This window comes from Planococcus citri, chromosome 4 (assembly GCF_950023065.1).
Source record: "Planococcus citri chromosome 4, ihPlaCitr1.1, whole genome shotgun sequence".
Classification (NCBI taxonomy): Eukaryota; Metazoa; Arthropoda; class Insecta; order Hemiptera; family Pseudococcidae; genus Planococcus; species Planococcus citri.
The window spans coordinates 48,222,135-48,239,920 of NC_088680.1; the positions used below are offsets into that span (position 1 = coordinate 48,222,135).

A 17,786-nucleotide genomic window follows, 5' to 3' on the forward strand; every position below is an offset into this window, starting at 1 on the left:
AAGTATTCCTGTTTTGTAAAGAGAGAATAATTACTGCGATTTACTCATTTATTATAGGAACGTATCAACATGAAATAATAGCTCAATTTTCAAAATCACAATCAATAATGTATGTAGTAACAAAAAACAATTTAGTATCTACGAAAAAACACATTGGTAATTTATTTACATTTATGTAATAGGTATATTGGTACACAAAACACATTACTCAAAAAAAGAACATCCTGTTTCAATCAGGTATTTTTGAAAATTTGCTCCTCTTATACATAATATCAATTTGTCCTTCTTTAATTAATTTATCCTCCCATTCGGTAATTGATTTTTTATATTCGTCGTTCAGTCTTTTCGCCTCCTCTTGAAATTTCACTTTCTCGTCTTCTTTCAAATTCTTATACTCCAATGTGACTTCACTAACCCAGTTCTGAAAAATAATTCTCATTAAGTTTCGTTTTTTTTTTCTTCAATAAAATTCTAATCATGACATACCACAGCTGGTTTTTTTGGAAGTGTACCGCGCTTGCTGTGCAAAAATAATAGAAATGCTGTTGGAGGTTTTTTAGGTCTTCCGCTGACTTTTCTCAACTAAAAACATTCACAATTAGTACTCACCCAGTTGAATTTTCTCTATAAATTTGAAAATACACAACGTACTTTTTTCAGTTTCCTTTTATCTTTCTTAGTCACAATAGTTGACTGTTTTTCTTCAGTTTCCAGGCCATCATGTATACTACATTCATATCGTAAACGAGCCATTCTGTATTCATCTAACTCATCGTAATAAGATTTGGTAAGTTCTCTTTTCTTACACTGATCCAAGGATTCCCATAACTTTTTGACCATCGTAGTGTTCTCTGAAATTAGAATACGAACATGATACAATGATAATAAGCGTATAGGTAATTGTAAGTATATCAGAATTGATAACAATTTTAAAATAGAGAAATTTTGCTTATTACCTCGAAAACTACGATCAGGAAATTTCGCAGATAACTCGGGAAGAACACTGTAGAGGAATCGCAAATATGCTGGGACTGGTCTTTTCGGTAGCCCATCTTTTTCGGAAAATAAATCAGCTGTTCCATAAAATTGACATTTCGGAACATTATTTCTGAAAATGCACCTGAGAATAGAGAAATAGGTAGGTAATTGAATGATGAAATAAGCAATTCACCGAACTATAAGGAAAAAAGTAGATAACTTAAAAATGAAACTTACTTCGACGATAGTGTTCGTGATGAGTGTAAAAAACTTGATATTCGACCAAATAACATCGAGGAAATTTAAGAAAAATGTAATTAATTCTTAAAAAGTAAATTTCATTTCATAATCAGTTACAGTCGGACCACAACAAAACACAACAGTACTTAACAACAGAGGTGAGGAGGAAGTGAGGAGGAGCGTTTTTTTTTATCAGTTTTTGGTTCAGAGATTTTACAGACCTTCAACTGGATAGTTTTTTGCATTCAAACACTCCTCCTCCTACTCCTCCATCATCCTCCTCAAAAAGCTAGTAGGTTTCAGGGTTCGGCATGATCCGGATCATTTTGATCCGGATCATGATCCGGATCACTTTTTTTATGATCCGGATCATGATCCGAATCATTTTCAAAAATTTGATCTTGATCCGTGATCCGGATCACAGCCAGTCGTAGTGATCCGTGATCCGGATCACTCATTTTCGGATCATTCAACGGATCACCAACAATATCATCTTTTTTTTTACTTTTTTCATTTTTTCCTCACTTTTCACCCTTTTAGTTGGTTTAAAATTTTTCATGTAATTAAAAAAGGAGAAAAATCTAAAAAAAATTCAAATAAAAAAGATTTTAACGTTATTTAAATTAAATTAATAATTGAAAGATCAAAAATGAGAAGTTTGATTTGCCAAAAGTAGCGAGATCAAAACGTAGAATGTGAAAAATCATTTGTTTTTGTATCAAAGTGGAAGAAAAGAATTTTTTTTCAATTTTCATATTCAGTGACCCTAATGGTAATAAAAATAAAAATTGAAAATGATCCGAAAATTGATCCGAAAATGATCCGATTTTTCGGATCACGGATCACGGATCATTGATCCGTGATTCGGATCAATTTAAAGTTTGTGATTCGTGATCCGTGATCCGAATCATTTTTTCATGTGTGATCCGTGATCCGTGATCCGATTCACAAAATCGTGATCCGTGCCTGACCCTGGTAGGTTTGTTCGTTTTTATTACTCGGTCTAACCGGGTCTACACTTTCCTTACTCTCCTTACTCCGCTCTCCACTTTTTACCCCTGATTTAACCAAAGACCTATAACAGGTCTCTGGATTTAACCTTACCCGGGTGAGAAACCTGGTTAAAAACGAACAAACCTTGTGACTTGTGAGCAACAGCAACCAACATGCACAAACTTTGCACTTTTCATATTTTCGACTTTTTCGAGTGAGAACCTTTTTTTAAAAATGAATTTAAGTTCAATTTACGTTTACTCTCGTATGGCTTTGCTCTCTGCAGTCTCTGCTCAGTTTTCATCGATTCACAAACTTATTCTATTCTTGTCTTTTCATCAAATGCAGCTTCCTTTCAATTCTGTTTGACTGGTTCTCGGCCAATTTTAATTCAATTTTCACGTAGACATGAAGTTCATCACAAGATTATAAAATTGAAATCATTGGATTATGAGCAAGATAGGTATCGTCATCCCAATATAAAAATAAGCAAAGATCAAAAAGGCAATGTCACCATTCACACTTACTCACAATGTACTGACTTCAGAGATTCGTAAGATCGAAAAAATCGAAACAGAAGATCACAAGAAAAATCATGAAATATCAATAAATAAGTTTACGTATATTTAAGCTGACCAATGAAAAATCATGTTTCAAGACGATACAAAAAATTAAAGATACAACAAATTCAGTTCGTTCCACACAGAACACATAAGATAGGAAAGTAATTTTCAAAAATGAAGGAAATAACACAAAAGTACAATCATTTTAACCGATAGAAAACCTGATAACTTACTTTTATTAATCATAATGAAATAAGTACTTATCATTACAATAATAATCATTATTTTAACAAAAGAAATAAAAAAATGGCAACACAATAAATACAGAAACAAATGTAACACCTATCACAACATTGACTGTATTTCTATCACTGACAGAGGAATCAATCAAAAATATAATTTTACTAAAATCATTTTTCCTGAGCTTGACAATAATTTCATTTATAGAATAACGATTTGTAGTATGCTTCAATTCTGAATCAATTTCCGGTAATTTATCGTTTAAGGTTGAATGACAAGACTGAACGTTGTAGCATTCATTTGTTGTCGATACAGTGGAGATCGTAGTTTCATCGTTTTTTGAGGTTGAATGACAAGACTGAACATTGTAATCATTTTCACTAGATACAGTAGAGATCGTAGATTTATCGTTTTTTGAGTCAGCTTTACAATGTGAATAAATAACATTTTCAACACTAACCGAATCGGAATTCCTCTCTTCCTGAAAAAAAAAAACGAGACAAACAATGTAATCATATGAAATATATCAATATAATCGGATTAAATATGGAAAAAAACACAAGTTTTTTAAAAATCGGTTAGTATTTGTCGAAGAACATTATTCCTCCTTAGATGGCAAAAAAGGCTTTAAAAATATGAATAGTAAAATAGTTGTCAGATATTGCTCTAGCTCTATTCGTCACAATTTTTTATTATCATTCGTCATACCAAAATTCCAGTTTCAGAACAACGTTTCTATCACTCATGTAACTCGTATGCAGCTAATCGTCACTGTTTCAGATATTTCATTCATGATTCAGTATGAGAAAAATTAAAATGAATGAAGCTATTAGCCATTCGCAAATAGAAAACTGATAATTGAAGGGATCAAAAAAATTCTACGACGGGATTTCTTTCAACGAATGAAAAGCACGCACACGCACATAAATGTACATCACATACATAAAAAAGTTAGTGGAACATTTCCGACAAAACATTCAGTTCAGCACGATTGACTTACCTATTACTTTTTGTTTTGCGGAACATTCCCTTTTTGAGCCGAACTTACCGTTTTCTTCGGCAAGTTGGATTTAGATTTCGTACTTTCTTTAGGTTTCGTACTTTCTTCAGATTTTGTACTTTCTTTAGATTTCGTGCTTTTAGATTTTTTTTCAGGTTTTTCAATCAGGTGCGCATATTCTGTGTTCTCAAGACTAGCTTTCCAATTTGATATCTCGGTTTCATATTTTTTCAGTAATTTTTTAGATTCATCAACGTATTTATTCCGTTCTTGCTCAGATAAGTTTTTCCATTCGCCGCCAATTTTCACGGTAAACTCCTACAAGAACACATAACAACCTGATAAGTACCACAGAAAAAGATGTTAACAGCTGAACAAATAGTTGCTTACCGCGACGTTAGCAACAGGTCCAATTTCAGTTCGTCTCTTTTGAGCAAATAGCATATAAGCATTCAGAGGTCTTTTCGGTTTGTTCGCTTCCTTGAAATCCTGAAAAACACGAATAAGAAACAATGTATCGACTTGAATAAATGTTGTAATCGAGATATAGAAATAATTTTCACTTTTTTCAACTGCCGGCGCTGCATATTTTTCTTGTCCACAGCTTTTAATTGTTCTAAAACCTTCTTTTGCTCATCAGTCAAGTTCGCGGTGTACGCCTCCATTTCTTTTTTATATAATTCCATGTCGTTAGAATACGCGTTTTGAAGGGGTAATAATGATTCCGCACTTAAGGTCTTGAACTTCTCGGCAGCAATTTTGACGATTTCTACGTCGATACAAAAAAGAAAATGTATTCAAGTAGTAATAATCAACTAATTATCACTGCTACACAATACCATCATACCTGTTCTTTTCGCATTGGGATGTTGTTGAATTACCTCAGGTTCAATCAAGTTAATATAACGGAAAAAAGTACTCAGCGGTTTTTTCGGTTTAGAAGGTATACTACTTAACACGGCTTCTTGCTGGTTGGCCAACTTCAATTTGTACGCCTCCATATCCGTCCTATACTGCTCTACTTCAATAGAATACTGTTTTTCTAAACCTGATAACGTTTCTTTATCCAGCCTTTTGAACATATCTTTAGCAATTTTATGGATTTCTGGAATAAAAACATCGAAGATGAGGTATTAAGAATGGTAACGATCAATATTATTACAAACCCATTTAAGTATGTATAATCATACCAGTTCTATTCACTTTTGGATGTTCGTGAACAATTTTAGGTTCGATCAATTTGAAATAACGAAAATAAGTGTTCAATGGTCTCTGAGGTTTATCTGGTGTATCTGATGGCGCATTTCTTCGCCCATCGGTTGACTGAGTCGAAAAAGCTTTGAACGATTGTCTCTGGACGTAATTCGGTACATCATTCGATACGCTAGTTCTGTAACTACATAATACATAAAATCAAGCGATGATTGAAAGATTTAATAAAAGCAAAAACACGTGCTATGCTAACTTTTGAATCAATGGACGACTGTGTTTTACTGCTAAGTAAACCGTATTAAAAAACTGCATCTTCGGAAGCTAAAATGAGAACAACGATCACTTCATTAAATTACTCTGTCACGCTGTAATTTAAACACGGAGAATATTTTACAAATTACAATTTTTATATCACGAATTCACAAGTTTACATCTTACATCAGAAATTTAGAATTATCGCGCACAACGGAGGGGAAGGAAAACAAAAACAAGAGAAAATGGTTGGTGGCAGGTGCGGTGCGGTGCACCAAAGATTTCATCCACTACACTACAGATCGCGTTGCTAACAACTTGGAAATTTGGAAAGTTGAATCATGATTCATGAATGAAAATTGAAAAAAAATATGAATAATGAAATGATCAAATGATAAATAATGGATAAATTGATAATGAATGAAAATTGAAATTGAAACATTGAAATAAATCTCAATTCTCAAAAAATTAAAAATATTAAAATTAAAATATTAAATAATTTTAAAAATAGTGAGAAATGAGAAAACAGTGGGAAACTTGAATTTGAACTCCCTTAGAGCAAGCTACATTAAGCTACCTACATATATATGCTCTAAGGAAACTTCAGAAGCTTTCGGTTTTCGATAAGGAACTAGACCTTTCGGCCTCCGAGTCCGGGTCTGGCTTCGTTTGAGAGCTACTGAACTACACACTGAGTACACAGTACACTACAGCAACGGCATTCGAGACTCGAGTTCAAAAGAAAAAGAAAACAGCCTTTCTTCCAACTTTCAATAAATAAATAATAAATAAAAGAACGATCAATTCAATTTTAATTTATATTTCATAATAAATGAAATAAATACTTATGTAATATAATTTTCATTTTCTAATTCACATGTATACTTTCATTCGTTTCAATTCATAACCAATACTACAAGGACCAATACAAAATATAATAATCAATTAAAAATATTTCGTTTTCATTATGCGAATATCATAATCCATGAGTATCAGTATACCGAAAGACACTTGAAATTCTTCGACTTACTCTCCGTTATAAAAATCTTGGAAGGGCCAAATTATCAGAGTAAATTTAAGAGTTCGCAAGTCACAAGAGACAAAACTGAAATTCGCCATAACCTTCCAAGGCAAGAACAATTTCAAAATTTAACGATGGATGAAATAAATTATTAAATTACCTCAATTATGAAAGTTTTAACTTTTAAAGAAGATTCTTGAAGTAAAAAAAAAATTGATTCAGCATGGTGAAAAAATAATTATTTTAAAAGACAAAAATCATTATTCGAAATGTTATCACAGATACAATACATCTATACAAAAACATACCACAATGAGCTAATGGTATAAGAGTAAAATAAAACCGTATCTCTTTATTTAACAACTTTCGACGGGCTTGCATCATTATATTCTTGACCATCTTGATCTTCTTCCAAAGTTATAGGCGGATCCACCACAGGGTTTTCACTGAGAAACTTCTTCGCCTCATCAAGGTTTTTAGTTTTTAAAACATGCATAATATTCAAAGGGCCCACACGATCTTTCCATTCTTCCATTTTCTGGTAATACTCTCTCCGTGATATTATCGATAGTTGGCGAAATTTTTCTTTTTCTTTTTCGGGTAATTCATTCCACTCCTTGGCTATTTCGTGACAATATACCTAAATACCATATTCAAAATATAATATATGTACATATAAATTATGAAAATATAAAAGATCCTTATCTCACCTCTGCATTAATTTTCTTCAACTGGTCTTTTTTGGAAGCTATAAAAAACGTGAATGGATTCATCGGTCTTTTAGGTTTTTCGAATTCCTTCAATCTCTGTCAACGAGGAAAAAATAGATATGTAAATGCGTACAGTATTACAGTAAATCATACATTTAAATGATCAGCAATTACATACTTCTTTAATCTTATGACGAACACGACCCTCTTTTTTTCTCATTTCAAATTTTTTCAAAGCTTTAGATTGTTCTTCCGTTAGACCAGCGTTAAATTTTTGAAGCGCGTCGTAATATTTCTCCAATTCTGTATAATATTCTATTTGATACTTGACCCTTGTGTCAACATCGGCATTATTCCACAATTTACCCGCATACTTCATCTGTTCTATAACAAAAAATAGAAAATGATGAACGAAAATAAACCCGAGTTTTCGAATAGAGTATCACCATTTACCTGCTTTAGGCATCATCGGATTATCTCGAATTAGCGTGGGTTTCATGTCCATGGCAAATCGAATAAAGCTTGTGGCAGGTTTCTTAGGTCTTTCAGGGAAATCACACACGACCGTACTTTCCGAGCATGATTTCGTCAACGAGTCATTCTTCTTTTGAAGAACGCCGAATGAACAAAAGTAATATTTACTGGCACTATTCGTTATTGATCTGAAAATTAAAAGAAAGTATTGTAGTGAATATATATACAATATACCATTTCAGAGTGAAAATTGGTCTATAAATTTACTTGGTTAAAATAGATTGACCACTAGGAACTACAGAGAAGAAAGATCGACTCAATAAACTCATTTTTACTCGATGATGTCACTTCGGGTACCATGCACTATAATAAATCAACCAAGCATTCAAAATTTAAGTAAATCTAAATTTCACAAATTTTTAAAATCATAAAATGAAATTTTCAAATTTTATTTATTTTTTAGTGATAAAAAAAACACCGCACGCACTGATAAGAAAATTTTGGGATTTTCAGATTCGGATTGATTCGGAAATCTCCGGAAACTATCGACCAATTGAAAAACGAGTAACAGTGTTACCACATTTAAAACTGTTGGAAAACCAAAAACGTTTTTTGAAAATAAAAATTTGAAATTTTTAAAAAATAAATTATTATCTAAAAAGAAAAACGTATTTTGTTTTTCAAGCTTATTTTGTATAGGTATTTAATTTAAAATTTAATTTTTAATTTTTTCTCATGTTTTGCCATTTTACTCCGTTGTTTTATGAATTTATTGAATAATTGTAATATATTTGTAATCGTATCTGTTGAAGTAGGTACCTAAAGCTCTTTATGTTGAAGTGATGATCTTTGAAAAAAATCCTCAGATCATTATTTGATTCATTGATTGTTGCATTTTGCATTGCATTGCATGTTTCCAATTTACAAAATGAAACTAGATCTTGATAATATTTTTCTGCTTAATTTTGATTTGATTTTTATTCGAACACTACGTGGTCATAATATATGTCCTTTGATGGATATAATCAATAATGTACATGTACTAGTACCTATCTACTTATTATTAATTTTCAATTTCATATAGACTTGTTCGCGAAATTTGAGACATTTTGACAGCTATGAATATAAATATTTCAAATCAATCCAACCTTTCAATAGTACAAATAATGTAGCTGTCATCAATTATAGCTTATACTTATTGTGTTATGAAACTACATGTGTTGGATTATATTTTTATAGTACTTTTCTTAAATGAGTAATAATTCACATCACATTGAATTAAGCGACCGTAACATGTAGGTGAACAGATTAGATAAGTAGGTACTTAAATGCTCAATTTTTTGGCAAATTTAAAATTGAAATGAGGTATACCTAGTTTATTCCTTTTAACGTGTGATCTCATCACTGCATCCATACAAAAATGCCAATTAACCAATAAAACTCTGCAAAAAGTAAATTATATTTTATCAAAAGTTATTTTAAACCGAAAATAATAGTAAAATTTTCGAGGGTCACTTTAGAAATGGACCACAAATCCAGACCCAGACAAGCGTCTCTTATTCCAACATACTTGACATTCAGAAACTAGAATTTCAAACATTTTTACTTATTCACCTCTCGTGCAATTGTTCAATGTAGTGAGAAAAAACGACTCATTGCAAATTTCATTACCTTCACGCGTCTCTTTTTAAAATAACTTTCTAACTCTCAGGTGCATATTTCATCCGATGTCCACACGAAGGGAGATTCAGAGCAATATTAAATAAGTTTGGCAAACCAAATTTTGTCGCGGTCAATTAAACAAAGTAATATAATTTCATACTCGTAGCGTATTAAAAAAATTATCAAAGTGAGGGGAAATTTACAAATCGATTATATTTCTCCGAAGGGAAAATTTTCGATAATCCTTAAATTGGCTAGTTCGTATAATAAAACTGTCATTGTAAAGGAACACCTATATTGAAATATTTGGCAAATATTCAATCGCTATAAGTCCACAGGTGTTTGAGAGCAAGTAGGTATGGTACATTTCCACGGCAATAACACAAAATATAAACAAATGCAATGTATAAAGGTGTCAAGAGTAAATAAGTACTATACAATTCTTCACCCACATTTTTTCTATTTTTAATCTATTATTCATCTGTCCCATACACATTTCCATCAAGTCAATCGGTATTTATCTAATAGACAGAACAGAAATACAGCAAATTATAGAAATATTAGTATAGTTGGTTCCAAGTTGCCAATTCACGGTCCTATTTCAAATTCTTTACCTTTAATAAACATTCGGCGATGTGAAAATTAACATATAAAAAGGTCACATAGTCTGTCGCATTTTAGTTTTATGACAACGCTGATTCTGCACACACATCAAAATGGTAAGTGACTCGAGTGTCTTTTTTTTTTTTTTAATTTAATTAAAATTTTAATTTCGCGATTTTAATTCATTTTATTACTTGCGTGTTTATTCGCTTGGTAGGATGAAGACGACCAAAAAATGCAAAGTGAGCTTCTTTAATTTTTGATTTTTTTTTAATCAAAAGTTTTATGAATTGTTTCGTGATTGTGAGATTTGTTTTTTTTATCCAGTTATGCGTAAAGCTTTCCAAATGTTTGATACTACAAAATCGGGATTCATTGAGACGGCTAAAATCAGCACTATTTTGAACACAATGGGTCAATTATTCGATGACATCGAGCTACGAGATTTGATTAATGAAAATGATCCCAACGGTGAGTGATGATTTTTAATTGATGTGATTAAATTTTCATAAGCTTTCTCTTATTTTTTTTTTAATATTAATTTTTTTTAAATGAAGTGCCCACGTAATTTTTAGAAAATTTTTTGAAAATTTAAAAAAGCATTAATAAAATAATTCTGTGGTATGTAGATGTAGGTAGATGCTTACTTATTTTGTTTCGGTTTTCTTTTCTCTCTTTAAATTCACTTTTTTTTTATTTCCTTATTTTATTTCATTTTTGAAATATGAATGCAGAATATTTCTTCTAAACTGAGTCAAGTTTTCAATTAACCACATAATTCGTAGAGTAAAACTGTGAAATAACAAACGTGTGATGTTAATGAAGATATTACTTAAACTTTATTTTAATAAACCCTTCTTCCCCCTCTCCCCTACCCTCATCATTTTTAATATTTCACGAGAGACGTTTTATTAAAAATTGATTCGTCGTCGGTGTAAAGATCACCTCTTAAAATTAGACCAATGAGTTCATTCAGTTTTCAACAAATTGTCAAATTTTTGCCTTTCACATCAATCAGTATGAAGTTCAAATAACGACCTTGTAATGAAAAATGAACGTAAAAGTGTAGGAGTGCGTACGTTAAACGTCAATGTTCGTCATGCTTGAAATACCATAATATTATAGGTTCTTGGCACTCGACAATTTTCCCATGTTATAACTTCCGCACTTACGAATAAATCTTTTTCTCGAAAATCGAATTACCTAAGAGATTTTTTTCTAGACACAGGTGAGCAAATGTAGGTGAACTAATTTTTGAGCACGTGAATATTGTACCTACATTTAAATTATTATTCATCTTGAACTGACGATAGGTATTGGTAAAGTGAATTTTGATGGATTTTGCCAAATCGCTTCGCATTTCTTGGAAGAAGATGATTCTGATGCAATGGAAGAAGAATTACGAGAGGCTTTCAGACTTTACGATAAAGAAGGTGAGGATAAAAGGGCGCTATGGGTGTATTATTTTAAGCCAAGTTTTCAAAAATATTTTATGAAGGGAGAAAGAACCGTTCTGAAATTGAGATACCTACTTGAAATTTGATTTCAATTTCCCCTCTCTCTCTCTCGTCAATTCTGTGTTCAATTTTTCGAAATTAAATTTTGCAATTTCTGCAGCAGATTAAAAGTTTCCTTAAAAAATTCAGAATTTTTTCAGTCATTTTCAAATTTTTTTTAAAGCTTAGAAATAAGTTTGGTCCTTTGAAAATTCGATTTTCAGTACCTATTTTTGCAATCAAATTTTAAAAATTATTCTTGATTTGTGCGTTTGAAATTTACTGGAACAACAGATTTTCGTTGCACGTCATCGAGAGAATTTTGAAAATTATGAAAAAAAACTCAAAATCTCACTAATAGGTTTCAAGATGTACGATGATATATGTTTTTGGAGACCACTATGTATTTGGCTGGAAATACATTTTCATATGAGGAATAGAATTTTCACAGACATATTCAGAAAATTAATCAATTAGTATAAGTAATCATAATTTGATCGTTCATCAGGAAATGGATACATAACAACAGCAACATTGAGAGAAATTTTGGCAGCATTGGACGATAAATTGACATCAGACGATTTAGATGGTATCATCAGTGAAATTGATACCGATGGTTCAGGGACAGTTGACTTTGACGGTGAGTTGTTTTTCCAATTTTTATGATGAATCATTATTGTGTATCATATTTCTATTGATAATAATTAGCATCTACTCGTTGAGTTGCATTAACATTTTTTTGAAAAAAAAAATCAATATCCGTCGATCGATTTCCGGTTCATTACATCTGATTCATAGAAAAACCTTCGATGAATAATATTGAAATAGTATTGGTACTGACATTTCTCATTAAATCATATTTTTCACCTCGTATTTATCAATATAATTAACTAACTATTTTTTTTTTTTCATTTTAGAATTCATGGAAATGATGACAGGAGAGTAAATTTTGTTCGCATAGATGTGTTTCAATTCCAAACCACGTAAACTTTCATATATATATTTAAATATTAATATGTGTTTAGTTTTTAAGGCAATTCGATAATTAATTGTAATACGATTTAAAATTCACCCAAAAAATATGAACCATCGAACTAAATTTTCAACGTTGTAAAATTTTGACCAATTAAAGTTCCAATAGAAATATGTATCTGACTTCCTATATCTATCTAGGCCCAACCAAGTAAACTATTAGGAATTTAATGCATGATTGAAATTACGCATACAGATTGGATGAAATATCGAAAATAATTTATTATACAGCAAGTTCATCAGTCAGAAATCACTCGTAGATAAAAAACAGTATGCATAATTATACAATAAGACATACATATTACAAAAATAAAAATATAATAATAAAAATGCGCAATATCCGATTGTATTTTTTAACAATTTAAATATAAATTTTACTTCACATAACAGCAGATAGATCTCTTGACCTAAGACACGGATATTTAAGAGTTTCTTCAGTATTCGACGTCAAAGGTTTGATTTTATAATACGAAATTAAATCACCTGAAAAAAACACACAATATTGAAATATTGAAATATCGCAAGAAAAAAATAAAAATTAAGTACGCGTATTTTACGCAGGAATGAAAACATCAACAAATAGATATAGTATATGTAGAGAAAAATTTTCCATAGCGTATTTTGTCGTCAGTACATTTGCCAAAACAAATAACACGATACGACAAAGGTTAAGAAAACAAGCACTGCAACCGAAGCATTTCAAGTGCCTATACTATAAAGCATTTTTTTAAAAATTTTCCGCCATCTAAAAATGATTTGCACTTCAAGGTAACTGTATTTGATAATTTATACGCAAAACTGACTAAATTAATAATTAAATTGGCATCCCATCGCACGACGGATCCGTAAAGAAATTCCAGCTCACATACCTAATGTATTATGACTAATATGATCGGTTCCGAGAATTTTATAGTGACCGTTGGAAGCATCGATCAGATAATGTTTGACTCCGACAGTGTCTTTGTATGAAATCGCATAGCCCCATACACGTTCGCAGATTCGAACTAGAAATGTGCCACATTTCTCTTCGTTTAGGATACTTTCAGCCTCTCGCCATGAAATGAAACCTGCATAATTTAAAAAATAATAAGTTAGTGTTTTCATCATAGTAGCTGCAATTTTTTTTTTTTTAAATGAAGTAAGTAGCTAAGTACGTATTTCTAATAGGGTAAATTGTGGGGAGAAATGGACGTTCATTTTGAGTTGAAATTTCCTCAGAAATTTTTTAGCGCCTGAGGTGCTTCTAGAGGTGAGATAATAGGGGCTCATAGAGGGAGTATTTTCGCTCCAGTCCTTATCCAATCTGTTTTGGGAAAAATTATCCTACTCCAATAAAGACGGTATTTGAGATTCTACGTCGACCTAGGTCATTGCCATCCAAATTAAAACCACTCTTAATAATTTTTGGCTGAATTCGTTTTTTGAAAATTTTTTCTTCTTATATATTACACATTAATCAAAAAATTGAAATGAAAATTTTGAGTGCTTGATTTAAAAAAAAAAAATATGCATCTGTTTTTCAAGCCAATCAAAAATTGGTAGGTAAATTTGATGAAAGTAAAAATTAATTTTCTTTCTTTTAATACCTACAAAAATTTCAAATTTTATTAAGGAATTCTACACTCTAGAGCATTTAACTTGTTCTTGGAACATCTGATCATGAAACTGAAAATGCATTTAAAATTTTAGGAAATAGAATGGACGGAAGGAAAAAAAAAATCATACCTGTTCAACTTTGGTCACAAAATTTAGTAAATTTTGTATATTTTTATTTTAGCGGAATTAGAAATGAAAATTTCATTCTCCTTCTCCACAAGTAAATAAGCCACCAAAAAATCCAATTGATCAAAAATTTCAAATATTTTTCTTTTTTTACGTTAGAATCACTCTTCGCTGATTTGAACTAAAATTATCGAAATATTATGATATAATAAGAGCAAAACTACTGTTCGAACAAGACAAAGGGTAAAAATTTCAAAATAAATATGAATAATGTACCTATCTACATGTAATTTTTTTACTTTTTTACCAATTAAATCAATGGTCAATCAAAAATGAATAGATAATTAATTTTCAAATTTTAGAACTAAAAAGAAAAAATAATTAAAATTCTGTTTATTTGTTTTCGTTATAAGCATTAGGCAAAATACACCCTCCCCTCCTCCTATCAATTCGATTAAAATATTTTCCTTGAACTATCGAGAATTTTCGTTTCTTTCCTCACCCTCTTCCTCTCCTACTTTCAAATGAGAAAGAATTCAACATGGCTCTAATCTTATTACCTAGTCATTTACAATGAGTATATCGACAATAATTACCTTTTAATTCGCATTTTTAGATAAGAGAAATAATTATACACCATGCATTCAAGAAAGTATTTAAAAATCAATCTAACAATGAAAGAAAAAAAAATGTTTATAGGTAGGTACGTTATCATTTAATTATATTCCACATTAGCCTAGCAACGTTGATTACGAATCGTTGGAAAACGAGTTGCCATAAACGGAATAAATCTCGACGAGTAATTTCCAATACTAAGACAATAAGTCGAGAAAATAATAATAATAAAAAAAAAACGAATAGGTCTAATATATGTAAGATTATAAGTTAATAATTAAAACATCGATACAAACGATCGACCATTCTAACCATGAAACCATTTAGCGGTGGAGTTATCCTTCTCTAGCACAGCTTTTTTTGGTATTTCTGTAGAACGGAACCACTCTAGCAGTGCTTCTTTACTCGGAGGTTTACTGACATTTTTGCACAATTCGAAAGCATTGTCTTGTATTAACAAACTATAACAAAATTAACCAACTACAAGTGATTAGATAATATACAAATAGTTTTAAAGAATCTCCATAGCAATAGTAAATGTAATTTGAGATGTGTGCACATAGACATCAGGTAAATAGGAGCACGAACATCTCGTTTCAAATTACGTCAACAATGTCCAAGTCTAGTATTTTAGTATGTATAGTACGAGTACAAAAATCAACAACATGAATGTCATCATAGACAGCTTAGACAGTTAGACAGACTAAATAACTCAACGAAGCTAAAAGTAATTAATATAGATTTATAAAATAGGTAGGTATAAAAGTTCGCCTATATCGTACCTTTGAAAGTTTTCGTCACCATTTTCGATCATCGAACGGCGATGCTCTTCGCGAGCAAGACGAGCTATTGTTCTCATTCTAATTTCTGCTTCCTTGGCTTTCTTTTCTATAAAACAAGCGAAATAATAACCTTAATAAGGTACAAGTTCATCGACAATTAATAAACAATGCAATTTGTACGCGACACAACGCCGACGATGAAACAATGACTTTTTTCCATCTTACGAGTATATTGACGACGAATAATAAATCGCATTCGTCGTCGTCGTCGTCGTCGTCGTCGTCGTTGTTTAATTAATTGAAAATAATTACGTTGTTCACGCCACAATTGTTCTTGTTCGGTTTCATTGGCGGTATCTTCGATGTCTTTAGTAGATTTTATGGCAGTGTTTTTAACAGGTGATGGAGTTTTTGGTTCGCCGTCTTGTGTGACGCGTTTTTCCCATTCGGCCACTTGTCTGGCTACTTTGGGGACCTGTAAAAAAAAAAAACAGATGTGTGAGTGTAAAATGCACCAAGTGACAAATTGTTTTTTTTTTTTTTCATTAAAAAAAAATCATTTTTGCAAAATATCTTTTTGGTAATTCATCTCAAAAGTGGATCTCATAGCAAAGGGAAAATTGAAAATTAGACAAGAAAAAAGTAGGTACTGATTACTTACAAAGTTTTTTGAGTTCACTCGAATTTCTCAACATTTCTTTTGAACAAAAAAATAATAATGTGCTGCTTTCTTAGTAATATCTACCCAATTCATTCATATTAGATAAAAATGTAAAAAAAAAAAAAAAAAAAAATAGAAAAATGTTTTGATACATTTTAGAACTTTTTTTTTTTACAACAATACGGCTACAGAAATCCTCTTTGAAAACAGACCACAATTCATTTAAAGAAATGAACTCAATCAACTTACTTTATTCAGAGATAGCTCTTGCAAAGCTCCTCTTTTTTCGTTGAAATTGATCACAATGGACGCCGAAGAGGTGGTTTTATTGGTCACTGAGACATCTACGTACTTTGGTATCGGTATCTTATTGACTGCGGTTTCGTTGTTTTTGAGATCAACACTTTGGCCATCTTTCACAGATAACCTATCGATTAAAGAACAATTCAACGTATATTATAGAAGCGGAAAAATTAATCAATTGAGATTATAATAAGTTAAGTAAGTAAACAACGTAGCGTAACGAATCATTGAATTTTAATTACATTCTGTCAGCGGTTATTGAAAACTGCACGCTGCTTTTAGGTTACACCAACGTTAAATAAATTATTCTACTTATTTTTATTCAACAAAAAGGGGAAAAAACACAGCTATTATGATGTAATGTAAAATTAGCTTATATTATTTGGTAGGTATGTCCACGACAGTGTCATGCAGATGATGAAACTATACGCAACGTTGTTTTCAATCGAAAATTGTCCAAGAATACCTCCATTAAATAATATTATAGTCGAGTCGCGTAAGAACCCATTAAATAAAAATTAAAGAATAACGTTGCGAAAGCAAAAACAAAATTAAAGAGAGTATTTTATTTTCTGCTAAAAAATTTCAAGTTTTCCACTCTTCCTCAAAAAAGTTCACGATGAGTTGTCAAATGAGCAACATAACACTCAATAATTCGGAAAAAAGTTGATAGGTAATTGTAACGCATCCGACCTACTTACTTATGAGTAAATATATACATAAGTGTACATTGGTAGGTTATGTTTATTTTTAAGACGAAATAAAGAAAATTTAAATTGCAACGTATTTCGCATACCTCAACTCTTTTTGTTCGTATTCTTTGTTCAAGTCTTTCGTTTCTTTTTCTGGGTAATCGGTTTCGTCGTAAAGATATTCACAGTCTATGATATCAACACGAGGTTCTCCCGTACTGTCAAGAGCCCATTGGACTGATTTACCTGAAAAAACAAACAAACACAAATTGAAACTACGTTCTAGAAAATTTTTCACACTGGTAAATACCATGTACAAGGCAGTAAAAGTAACAATATAGCTTTTTTGGCCATAAAATGTGTCAATGTTTTCTGATTTACGTACCATAGAATTACTTCATAAAACCGATTTGGTAAATAAGAACTAAGAAGAAAAGAAACTGAAGTTTTCGATTTTTCTTTCCAAATTAATTTCGAATTGCCAGCAAATTGCTCCATTTCATTTAAAAAATGCTTATAAAATGTCAGCTGCCAA

The 17,786-nt window shown here is 31.1% G+C and overlaps 4 protein-coding genes across 7 annotated transcripts in view; 1 reads left to right on the forward strand and 3 right to left on the reverse strand.

The window, feature by feature from the left end:
* Positions 1 to 34: 34 nt before the first annotated feature.
* LOC135842259 (transcription factor A, mitochondrial-like) lies at positions 35 to 1,433 on the reverse strand. Of its 2 annotated transcripts, none has more exons than XM_065359628.1 (5): positions 1,216 to 1,433; positions 957 to 1,108; positions 652 to 851; positions 487 to 582; positions 35 to 421 (listed from the first exon to the last, which is right to left on the reverse strand). In XM_065359628.1, the coding sequence occupies exons 1-5, from the start codon at positions 1,269 to 1,271 to the stop codon at positions 230 to 232; spliced, it is 696 nt and encodes a 231-aa protein (XP_065215700.1). In that variant the 5' UTR covers positions 1,272 to 1,433; the 3' UTR covers positions 35 to 229. The 2 variants fall into 2 exon arrangements, with proteins under 2 accessions (XP_065215700.1, XP_065215699.1); XM_065359627.1 differs by having other exon boundaries at positions 957 to 1,120; positions 1,216 to 1,428.
* A 1,379-nt stretch (positions 1,434 to 2,812) lies between these two features.
* On the reverse strand, positions 2,813 to 8,149 carry LOC135845191 (uncharacterized). Its single transcript, XM_065363658.1, has 12 exons — positions 7,951 to 8,149; positions 7,663 to 7,871; positions 7,388 to 7,593; positions 7,210 to 7,305; positions 6,855 to 7,139; positions 5,480 to 5,547; positions 5,205 to 5,410; positions 4,862 to 5,119; positions 4,578 to 4,783; positions 4,405 to 4,503; positions 4,063 to 4,332; positions 2,813 to 3,495 (listed from the first exon to the last, which is right to left on the reverse strand). The coding sequence occupies exons 1-12, from the start codon at positions 8,010 to 8,012 to the stop codon at positions 3,061 to 3,063; spliced, it is 2,400 nt and encodes a 799-aa protein (XP_065219730.1). The 5' UTR covers positions 8,013 to 8,149; the 3' UTR covers positions 2,813 to 3,060.
* A 1,711-nt stretch (positions 8,150 to 9,860) lies between these two features.
* On the forward strand, positions 9,861 to 12,815 carry LOC135842261 (troponin C-like). The gene is made up of 6 exons (XM_065359630.1): positions 9,861 to 10,064; positions 10,166 to 10,190; positions 10,276 to 10,419; positions 11,262 to 11,381; positions 11,953 to 12,084; positions 12,362 to 12,815. The coding sequence occupies exons 1-6, from the start codon at positions 10,062 to 10,064 to the stop codon at positions 12,388 to 12,390; spliced, it is 453 nt and encodes a 150-aa protein (XP_065215702.1). The 5' UTR covers positions 9,861 to 10,061; the 3' UTR covers positions 12,391 to 12,815.
* The window catches only part of LOC135842254 (SH2 domain-containing protein 4A-like), a 34,399-nt gene continuing 29,291 nt past the window's right edge, over positions 12,679 to 17,786 (reverse strand). For 2 of the 3 annotated variants that reach the window (XM_065359622.1, XM_065359621.1), the window contains 7 exons: positions 17,356 to 17,497; positions 16,506 to 16,683; positions 15,908 to 16,070; positions 15,596 to 15,725; positions 15,126 to 15,274; positions 13,346 to 13,543; positions 12,679 to 12,959 (listed from right to left, as the gene is read on the reverse strand). In XM_065359622.1, coding sequence (XP_065215694.1) covers positions 12,856 to 12,959; positions 13,346 to 13,543; positions 15,126 to 15,274; positions 15,596 to 15,725; positions 15,908 to 16,070; positions 16,506 to 16,683; positions 17,356 to 17,497 — 1,064 coding nt within the window. In that variant the 3' untranslated portion in view covers positions 12,679 to 12,855. The remainder of the gene's footprint in view (positions 12,960 to 13,345; positions 13,544 to 15,125; positions 15,275 to 15,595; positions 15,726 to 15,907; positions 16,071 to 16,505; positions 16,684 to 17,355; positions 17,498 to 17,786) is intronic. The other variant, XM_065359623.1, reaches the window with a different exon arrangement.

What these genes read in the sequence shown, in the direction of transcription:
- LOC135845191 (XM_065363658.1), bottom strand. Translation starts at nt 8,012, where the DNA reads ATGAGTTTATTGAGTCGATCTTTCTTCTCTGTAGTTCCTAGTGGTCAA. An exon ending in AGTCGTCCATTGATTCAAAA is followed by an intron (nt 5,411 to 5,479) that starts GTTAGCATAGCA and finishes TGTATTATGTAG; the next exon opens with TTACAGAACTAGCGTATCGA. An exon ending in CCAACTTGCCGAAGAAAACG is followed by an intron (nt 3,496 to 4,062) that starts GTAAGTTCGGCT and finishes TTTTTTTTTCAG; the next exon opens with GAAGAGAGGAATTCCGATTC.
- LOC135842261 (XM_065359630.1), top strand. An exon ending in AGACGACCAAAAAATGCAAA is followed by an intron (nt 10,191 to 10,275) that starts GTGAGCTTCTTT and finishes TTTTTTATCCAG; the next exon opens with TTATGCGTAAAGCTTTCCAA. An exon ending in CAGACTTTACGATAAAGAAG is followed by an intron (nt 11,382 to 11,952) that starts GTGAGGATAAAA and finishes ATCGTTCATCAG; the next exon opens with GAAATGGATACATAACAACA.
- LOC135842259 (XM_065359627.1), bottom strand. Translation starts at nt 1,271, where the DNA reads ATGTTATTTGGTCGAATATCAAGTTTTTTACACTCATCACGAACACTA. An exon ending in TCCTGATCGTAGTTTTCGAG is followed by an intron (nt 852 to 956) that starts GTAATAAGCAAA and finishes TTCTAATTTCAG; the next exon opens with AGAACACTACGATGGTCAAA. An exon ending in TTCCAAAAAAACCAGCTGTG is followed by an intron (nt 422 to 486) that starts GTATGTCATGAT and finishes ATTATTTTTCAG; the next exon opens with AACTGGGTTAGTGAAGTCAC.